General features: G+C 58.3%; 3 protein-coding genes across 3 annotated transcripts; 1 reads left to right on the top strand and 2 right to left on the bottom strand.

Moving 5' to 3' along the window:
• Positions 1–2,021: 2,021 nt before the first annotated feature.
• On the bottom strand, positions 2,022–2,393 carry ISF_08123 (Ethyl tert-butyl ether degradation EthD; the record flags this gene model as incomplete). The annotated part of the gene is made up of 2 exons (XM_018851726.1): positions 2,022–2,244; positions 2,308–2,393. 2 exons carry the CDS (start codon positions 2,391–2,393, stop codon positions 2,022–2,024), a joined length of 309 nt encoding a protein of 102 aa, XP_018701212.1.
• A 330-nt stretch (positions 2,394–2,723) lies between these two features.
• ISF_08122 (Transcription factor) lies at positions 2,724–4,765 on the bottom strand (the record flags this gene model as incomplete). The annotated part of the gene is made up of 3 exons (XM_018851725.1): positions 2,724–2,828; positions 2,920–4,566; positions 4,628–4,765. 3 exons carry the CDS (start codon positions 4,763–4,765, stop codon positions 2,724–2,726), a joined length of 1,890 nt encoding a protein of 629 aa, XP_018701211.1.
• Positions 4,766–6,416: 1,651 nt separating this feature from the next.
• On the top strand, positions 6,417–8,132 carry ISF_08121 (hypothetical protein; the record flags this gene model as incomplete). Its single annotated transcript, XM_018851724.1, has 1 exon — positions 6,417–8,132. The coding sequence occupies one exon, from the start codon at positions 6,417–6,419 to the stop codon at positions 8,130–8,132; it is 1,716 nt and encodes a 571-aa protein (XP_018701210.1).
• Positions 8,133–8,797: the final 665 nt, after the last annotated feature.

Below are 8,797 nucleotides of genomic sequence, written 5' to 3'. Positions count from 1 at the left end.
GGAACTAGATAGTTGAATCAACTTACTAGCGGCCTTTCACACCGAGCATCCCAAATTGGGTCGTCGCCATCGATGAGGTCAATCTCTGTATTATCTAGCCCATCGTCTCGTGTGCGTTTCCTGGGACTCTGACTGCGGCTCTTGGAGCCGACGGTCCTTGGCGCATAAATGCTCATACGATCCATTGATATCTCTCTAGTCACAGAGCCTTCCGCCTCGACTAATGACAGCCAACGCGCAACGCCGGCAGATAGAAATGCGGCCTGGATAACCACTGACCAAGCGAACCGCGCAAAGATGTATTCGACGGCGAGGCCGGTCAGCGGCTGCAGCTCTACATTGTGGTAGACGGCGGCGAGCTCCTCGGTCGGCGTCCCAGACAGGGCGTGAATGACCCAGCGACCCCATTTTGGCACAATTGCAAAGAGGCGTTGGTCAAAAGTTGTGTGGATATCAGAACGGAGGAGAAGAGCGTTTGCTGTGTCGTCGGTCGCGGCGGTTGCCGACAGGCCAGGTTGCACGGCGTACTGCGCCATCTCATTGGATAAGAACCAGGCACTCTCGCTCCGAGGAATAAGATGAGCGGCTTCAGTACCTAGGGTGGAGGCTGTAATGCGGCAGGACAGGTCGCGTGCGCGGAGAGGATCGTCATTATCAGGTATGTTAAGTGAAGATGCTAGCCATGACGAAGGTAGCTCATTATTGGGAAACCGAAAATGCTCAAAGGATGGCACCACAGGGTACGGAGCGCTGGGCGCGGTGGTATCGAGAGGGACGTGAAAGTAGTACTTGTCTCGCAATAGAACGGTGTATGGGGAACTAGCAGGAGTGTCACTATCAGGCTCCGGCTTCTCGGAGAGGTAGCCATCAAAGCGGGAGTTGGCGAGGATGGCGCAGGCGACACTCGCTGTCTCGTAGTGGATGCCGAAGCGCTGCGAGTTCCTGGGTTGAAGTGGCGCTGTCTGCATGCCCTGAGGAACGGGATCAAGTGCTGGCAGTATGAGGATAGTGTTGGAGCTCTCTGGGTATCCGGGATGGCAGAAACGGACATTGCGTCGATGAGGTTGCATTGAGACGCCTCCGCTCGCAACGAGGCTGCCATCAACGTGTTGGGGACGCGGCAGTCGGCGCCGCACGCTTCCTGGCACCGGTTCGTCAGCCATCTTGGCAAATTTGATAATTTGCTGGCGAACTGATGATGGCCGCGTGGATGCTTTTTAGGCTACAAGTTGGTGAACAGAACAGTGGCCAGGCCGGCGTGCCTGGTTTTGGTTGGAAAGGGGCCACTTGCGATGCGCCTCGGCCTACAACCGACGCATCACAACCGCATTTCTGTCGTGTCTCTCATCGCCTTCCGACCGAGAGGCTGAACAGTATTTCATCTTCCTTACTAGAGTCGGTAATCCATAACATATAGCAATCTTTGATGGACACGCCAAAATCTGCAAAACGTATGCGAGCTGGGGATTCCGAGGAAGTCGAAGATGGATCCCTTCAAGGGGTCTTATTTGCGGGGTTCATTCCACCCCCTCCAGTCCCGTCCCTCCGCAAAGTTTAGCCAACCCTAAGCAAACACGACAACCAGCTCTGGCAGCGATGCCTCATGAAATATTGGGCATGGTAGTCGGCGGCCTCCTCATCCGGCCGGATATCCTCGAGCTGCACTCCAAGCGTCTCTTCAGCAACCCCAAACGGGCCAGGTCATCCGCGACGGCACTGCTCAGCGGGCTGCTATCCTGCCGCTGTAGGGAATGTCTAAAAAGCAATCAACTACATGAAAACAAGATGAAGTAATAACTAGTAAGGATCTTTATCTTTTAAAACTTTTTTTTTGATTCCCTGCTAATAGAGTTTAACGCTCGTGGCCAGTCATGGTTAGGCTTTTTCGGCAGCAGCCGCTCGGCGCCCTCTACGTGCGCCTTGATACGACGGCTCACGACCAATCCATTGCTGCCTAATAATTCGTACTGTTTTCATTTCCACTCAGCAAATCTTATCCGTACTTTTCCAACGTGACCTGCTCACAGCAAGCTCTTTCCACCCGTCTTGCCACCAAACACAACGTCCGGCTTCGCCGCCGTGAACTTGGGAACGTCCGCAAACACCTTGGCCGCGGCCTCGCCCGCCGTCGCCTTGGCCACCGACTCGAGCGAGTCCCACCTGAGGATCGCCTGGATCTGGTACTTTTGGCCGGGTTCGAGCACGATGACCTCCCAGCTCTGCAGGCCGAGGGGCTTCCAGTTCCTGAAGACATGGCCTGTTAGTTGATGGCGCATGGTCGGCGCTAGGTCGGGGGCTAGAACCTACTCTTCGACAATGGTAAAGTGGTGGTTCAGATAGTAGTCTAGGTCAAAGTCAGGACCGGAGGGGTAGAGGACGTTGAAGGTGGCCATGGCTGCAAGAGGATGGATTGGATATTGTGATTTCTATGATTTCTAGAGAGGAGGGATGAGATGAGAAATAACCGCAGGGCCTCGGGATATATATGTCCTGCACGCCCCGCACAGAGACTTGAGTCTCCGTTAATAATCTAAGACAAGTTCTTCCGCCGATCCGGAGCACTGTGTACTGTAGCCGTACTGCTTCTGACAAACACAAGGCCTGCCCAGCGGGGAAAGACACCTAAAATCCCATCTATTCATCCGTCGCATTGACGACAATATTTTACAGGAGCGGCGCAGCTACTACTTGTGCGCCTGCTCTCATATACAAGGCCCTGCCGATTAGCTGTCAAACATGGCCCATTCAAACTCATCCATCGAGTAGCCGTAATTCGCCGGCCAACCTTCAGTCCTCGTTTCCGTCGCGGCAAGCAAGTCATCTAAACCCTGTAATTGCAAATCAGCATCAGGCCATTTTTTTTCTTCTTTTTTATCTCCGCCCTCGGCGAGTGCAGTGGGAACCTCGGGACGGACTTACCGTGAATGCCCAGTCTCCGCTCGTCTCCGGCTGCGTCGGCATTGGCACCGCCGCCTCCGTGGCCTCTCGCATCGCATTACCGAGGCCGCCGCCTCCCGTCAGCTTCTCCGCCATCTCCGTCAACAACCCCCGGCACGTCTTGGACACCTCCGCCGCGGCGCTCAGCAGGTTCTCGATGAGCGCCTCCCTGGACAGGTCCTGCGATATGGCGTCGATGTGCACCGCGATGATGCGGAGCAGCAGGTAGCCCTTGACGTTGGTGTGCCCGGCCTTGATGACCTCGAGCGCCCACGCCTGCGACTGGTCGAGCACGGCGAGCAGGTCCGGCCGCAGCATCTTGGGCCCCAGCCCCTCGCTCTCCTTGAGCTCGGCGCGCAGCTCCATGACGATGAGCAGCGCCGAGTGCATCGCGGCGATCATGAAGAGGCTCATGCCGCGCGTCACCTGCCGCCGCAGATCGTCGGCGGCCTCGAACGGAGACTGCTGCTCGGGGTTGTGCGGCGAGGTAGACGTCGTCGTCGACGCGCTACCGGCCAGCGAGTTCCATACTTTGAGGGCGCAGTCCACCACGACGACCCGCGAGTAGGCGTACTTTGCCTCGTGCATCGCCGCGACAAAGTACGGCACGTGCAGCGCCGTCAGGTACCGGTACATGATGATGTCGAGGATGCGGAGCTCCGCGCCCGTCAGCGCGGCCTTGGCGCCGTGCCCGCGGCAGCGCTGCAGGCGCCGGCCCAGCTCCTTGTAGCTGGCACGGAGCTGGCCGTCCAGGCGGAGCGTCTCCTCATACGAGCCGCCGGACGAGACGTCATTGAGGAACCGCAGCACGTCCAGGCGCTGGGAAAACGTCTCCCGCAGGGCCATCGCCACGGTCATCTGCGTGCACTCGCGCGGCGGCCGCGGGACGGGGTCGGCCTCGAGCAGCTGCGCGTCGTCAAAGTTGCCGGGCGCGCGGGTGTCGAAGTCGCTCATGGACAGGAAGACGGGCCCGCCGGAGCCGAGGCTCGACTGCAGGTTCAGCTCGCTGATGGTGTTCCACAACCGTCGGTGCATCTCGCACGCGAGGACCGTCCGGCCGGGCAGGCGCGCGGGATCGCGATGCAGGCCCATGTACATGGCTCGGCGGACCAGCGATCCCACCGCCATCCACATGGAATCTGCAATGATGCCGAGTCGCTCTTGCGCAAATAGTAGCAGTATATTCGTTTGTATTGTTTGGATGTCCAGTCGAGCCTTGAACTTGGGTTCTGTAAGCCACGACTGTCCTTCGTTGACCCATTGCATGGCGCAGGTCCTCAGCGAAAATGCTTCGTCGTAAGTGACTGCGCCCAATGCCAGCACAAGCTTCACTTGAATGAGAAACGCTGCGTCGGGCGTTGCTCCGGGCTTCCACAGAGCATCATAACGCTCCCGAAAGGTCGGGATGTGGAGGACGCGGTATAGTAGTTCGGTGTTTTCTAGGTAATTTTCAACCAGTGCGTCGGCAAGCGATTTTTCAGGCAGCGAAGAGGGCCGCAATACAGGCCAAGGCGGCGCCCTCCTTGTCTTGATGTACTGAGCCAGCACCTTGCATCGTGCGATGCCTGCCCAAGCATCTGCGCCGTGCTCCTTGAGCTGCTCGTCTATCGTCTCAAAAATGTCTCGAATCTGTCGAAATCAGCCGCTCGAGAACTGACAGGGTGAAGGAAAACCGAATTGCTATACCTACCAATAGAGTTGTGGTCACGCACCAATGGCTCTGGCCAAACATCCTCGTCTTGTGCATCATGCTGCGTGGGATGACGGGGCCGCCATTCCCAACAGGAGTTTCGCACTGCAAATGGAAGACGCCGCCGAGTCTGGACATGGTCGTCTCAATCGACGAGCTCACAGGGCTCGTTGCGCTACCGCAGTCGATGCTGACCCTCGACAGCTGATCCTCGAGCTCTCGTATTCTGAGACGGAGTCTCTTTGCTTCATTTTCGGATGAATGGCTTGCGTCTAGAGGCAACTGCGCTGAATTGGGACTTGAATAAAGAGAAGAAGAGTCCGAATTGGCCGTACCAGCAGCATCAAGGGGGGGGCTGGGGAGGATGGGCGGGTGAGGCTTCCATTGCCTGGGACTCGGTTTGACTGTGGCCGGCGCAGTGTGAGGCGGTTGCTGTGCTTGGTTGGGTTGGGGTTCGTACACGCAATCGCCGGTTCTTGAACGAAGACAATTGCTGCACGGAAATTCTCTGTTGCACTTGATTTTCCTTTTGCGACACAGCACGCATGCCCTAGGACGCCCATGAAGTTAGGCGGCATTCATTGATGCAAAGCGGGCTCGACTTACACTGCAGGCCGCCTCCGTCGCTTTTGTACCTCGGGCATTGCAACGACGTCGGGAAGCAGGTAGGAATTGGAAGTATTGTAAAATAATAAAGAGAAGCTTTCCGTACTAATTTTCGCTGCATAGATTAAACCTCGAAACCGCGAAAGCGATGACATACAGTCTGTCATTGGAAAGCTGCGCACTTGTCCATCCCGCCAGCCGTAACCCGAGAGCAGGCTCCTTAACTCCACCAATCAGAATGTCGAATTGACCGGCCTTTCTGTCTTCGGAATTTACGCCTCGCTGTCATTGTACTGATGAGGCTCTGGGCGTTCTGACAGGGGCTTTTTAGTTTGTGCCTCTTGAACTTGCACTTGATTGATTGGTTTTATCAGCTCGCTATAGCTATCTGGCATTCTTCAACGTTCTTTTACTCTGCTTGCAGCTCAGCTAATCCTCCAGCTTGATCATTGTTATGATAGCTGGTTGCGAATCTATCATGCCCAACTAAAGGCAGCCAGCGAGGCACTGGGTACCTACTGTACGGCAGCCAGCAAGGCTTTCCAGCGCCGGAGATGCTGTGCCTGGCGTGGAGCAAGCAACCAGGAGCTTAGCCGATGCAGCTATTGCACTGCCCTTGCGATATGGGAACATGTATCGAAATGTGGAAACATGGTAGAAAATTGGGCCGCGGTGTCTGCAATTTCAAAAAAATTATCCATCGCCTTGTTCGCTCAGACCTCGGCAGCCGAGATAAATAGGCCGCTGCAGAGAGCCAGGGGTTTCAGTACTTGGCAGGAACAAGCGCGTGTCGTATCGATCGTCTTGGCAGCCATGTTCATTCATCCCTACTAATATTGAGGCCCGTGGATGTAATTCTCGAGTGCTCTGATGAGATTAACGAGTCTACCACAGCTCACACAAGCTCCGGTTAAGACGGCCCAGCTGGACGCATCAACAAGGCTGATTTATCCCCGTGTTCGCGATTGAGGTGATTATGTAACTGCTGAAGACTGCCTCGCAGTTTGCCCCAAAACTGCTAGGCTTTCGGTCGTGAATGTCGGAGTGTTGATAAGCCGTGGATCCGGAAGCTGCGAGAACAGCGGGCGACAATAAAAAAAATCGTGCGTACGAGCTCTCTTTTGAGTCCGACGACGACATCCCTTCTCTATTATAGCTAGCTGTTATACGTACCACCACCGACATGGCCACCGTTAAACCGATGCGAAGTTGTCCCGGCCGATCGGCGACCGACGTCGAGCAAAACTGGTACCACATGCGTTTGGCGCCAGGCCTTGGCATCTGCTCCGCCTGCTACCACCAGCACATCCTCCCGACGCCCTTCGCCTCCAACTTTGCCCACGAGCCGGACTCCTCCGGCGCCCGCCGCTACTGCGACTTTGACGTGCCTCGCACCCGCGCCGTGCTCCGCCAAGCCCTCGCCGACAATGACATTGCCGCCTTCCAGGCGTACTGGACGCGCCGCGCGGGGACCCCCCGCTGCAAGGGCGCCGGTGCCGGCGTCGCGCCCGCGGATGGCTTCTCCTGGTTCCAGCTGGCCGAGCCCCTAGCAGGGGGCAAGCAGCTGGGGGCTTGCAACGCGTGTTATGAGGACCACGTCTTAGCCTCGCCGTTTGCAGAGCGCTTCGCGAGCACGCCGGTGAAGCAGCCGCAGGACCAGACGTTCGAGTGCGACCTGGCCTGGGAGTTTGTGCAGAAGCTGCTGTGCGGTGGGACGCAGGACTGGGCGCAGGTGTCAAGCTGGCTGCTCTTCCGTAAGGGCCTGCCGCGGTGTCTCCAGGCGGCGGCGGGAGCGCCGGAGGAGCGGCGCTGGCACAGGTTGCGAGCGCCGGAGTTCGGCGCGCTGCTGACCTGCGAGGCGTGCTACTACGACGCCGTGCACGGCACCGTCGCCGCCGAGCACTTCCTGGCGTCCCCGGTGGTGCTGCCGCCCGGGTCGCTGACCGTCGTGTGCATGGTCGGCGGGCACGTGGCGCTGCGCGTCGTGCTTGACGAGGCGAAGCGCCTCGGCGACTGGGCCGTCTTCCACCGCGCCGCGCAGGCCGTCGTGCGCAACCCGCCGTGCCTGCGCGAGGGCACGCAGTCGCAAGTCTGGTACTCGGTGGTGCCGGCCTCGCCGGAGATCGACGTGTGCCCGGCGTGCCACGCATGCCTGTTCGAGGCCCTCGGCGCCGGCCACCTCCTGCAGCCCAAGTACGTGCCGCCCGGCCAGCCGCGCCTGTGCAGCATGAACCTCGCCGCGCCGCACGTCGCCGCCATCTACAGGCGGCTGGACATGGCCCTCGACTCGGGCGACCTCGCCGGCTTCGCTTCCTTCCTGCGCCTGGTCGCGGAGCTGCCCGCCTGCCCCGGCAACAAGCCCGTCGCCGGCCTGCGCTGGTACACGCACGATTTGTTTTCCTGCTGCCCCGCCTGCTGGCACACCGCGCCCATCCGGGACACCAAGCTCGCCCAGTGCTTCGCCTCCGAGACGGAGGTCTCCTCGCTGCTCAAGTGCGACTTCTACTCGGGCCGCGTGCGCGACCTCTGGCGCCTCGCGTGCATTGAGGACGATCTCGCCGGGTTTGCCGGGTTCATGAAGAAGCGGCACCAGATCTGGCAGCAGACGTACCCGGCGATCCAGCAGCAGCTGGCGATCATGCGGATGAACCTGCAGCGGCAGTCGACGCTGATGATGGCATCGGTGCTCAACACGGGCGCGAATAATATCGTCTCCGCGGCCTCCCCGGTGGGACTGCAGGGCCATTACGGCAACTCGGCGATCGGGTACGGGTACGAGACCATGGCGGGCGCGCAGGGCGCGATACAGTTCAACCAGGCGACGAGCATGGGGGGAGCGAACGCGGCGCCCGCGATGGTGATCACGCAGCTGGAGGGGCTGTGGAAGTCGGTCGAGTAATGATGAACGCGCCCTCCGACTGACATCAGCGCCGAGCTTGATGAGTGCAGTGATTCCAACACCCTGTCTATAGTAACATTTAAAGTTGAAAAAAGTCGTCATATGACTCGGACTGGCCTCACTGCTCTTGGTTGGTGTCGTTGCCTGCGGGCTCGAGCGATAGCCGGGTCTGCTATTATTAGTCTATGAAATGAGAAGCTAGCTCCCCAGTAATAATACCCAGTACTCACCTTCTTTAAACGGCCGCTACTGATAGTTTGTGTGTTAGCTACTTCCGGTAAAGTTGGCACAGGTAGGTCGGTGAGGGAAGGGCTCCACGACTCCTCAGGCCCTTATGAACGTCTCCCGCACTTAATAGTGCGGAGTGCAGCCGTCTTATTGCTTGGCCGCATATCATCATCAGAGGTCCGTGCATCAGCTCCGTATGGGCATTCATGACCTGACTGGCCGAAGCCCCTGACAGGCTATCACTCACCTTATTCGTCGAGACACAGGGGCCCTGCAATGACTGACCGTCGGTCTGCCATTGGACCAGGGGTTCGTCGCCCCAAAATGCTCCCCTTTCCGGCGAGAGGAGACATCTCGCTATATTAATATAGACATGCATACCTATAATGGACTGCCTCGATTAGGTCACAAGGGTGCACCAATCCCCGTCCATAGCT

Source organism: Cordyceps fumosorosea, assembly GCF_001636725.1.
Source record: "Cordyceps fumosorosea ARSEF 2679 chromosome Unknown scaffold_26, whole genome shotgun sequence".
Lineage (NCBI taxonomy): Eukaryota > Fungi > Ascomycota > Sordariomycetes > Hypocreales > Cordycipitaceae > Cordyceps > Cordyceps fumosorosea.
This window is presented reverse-complemented; position numbering and strand designations above follow the sequence as displayed.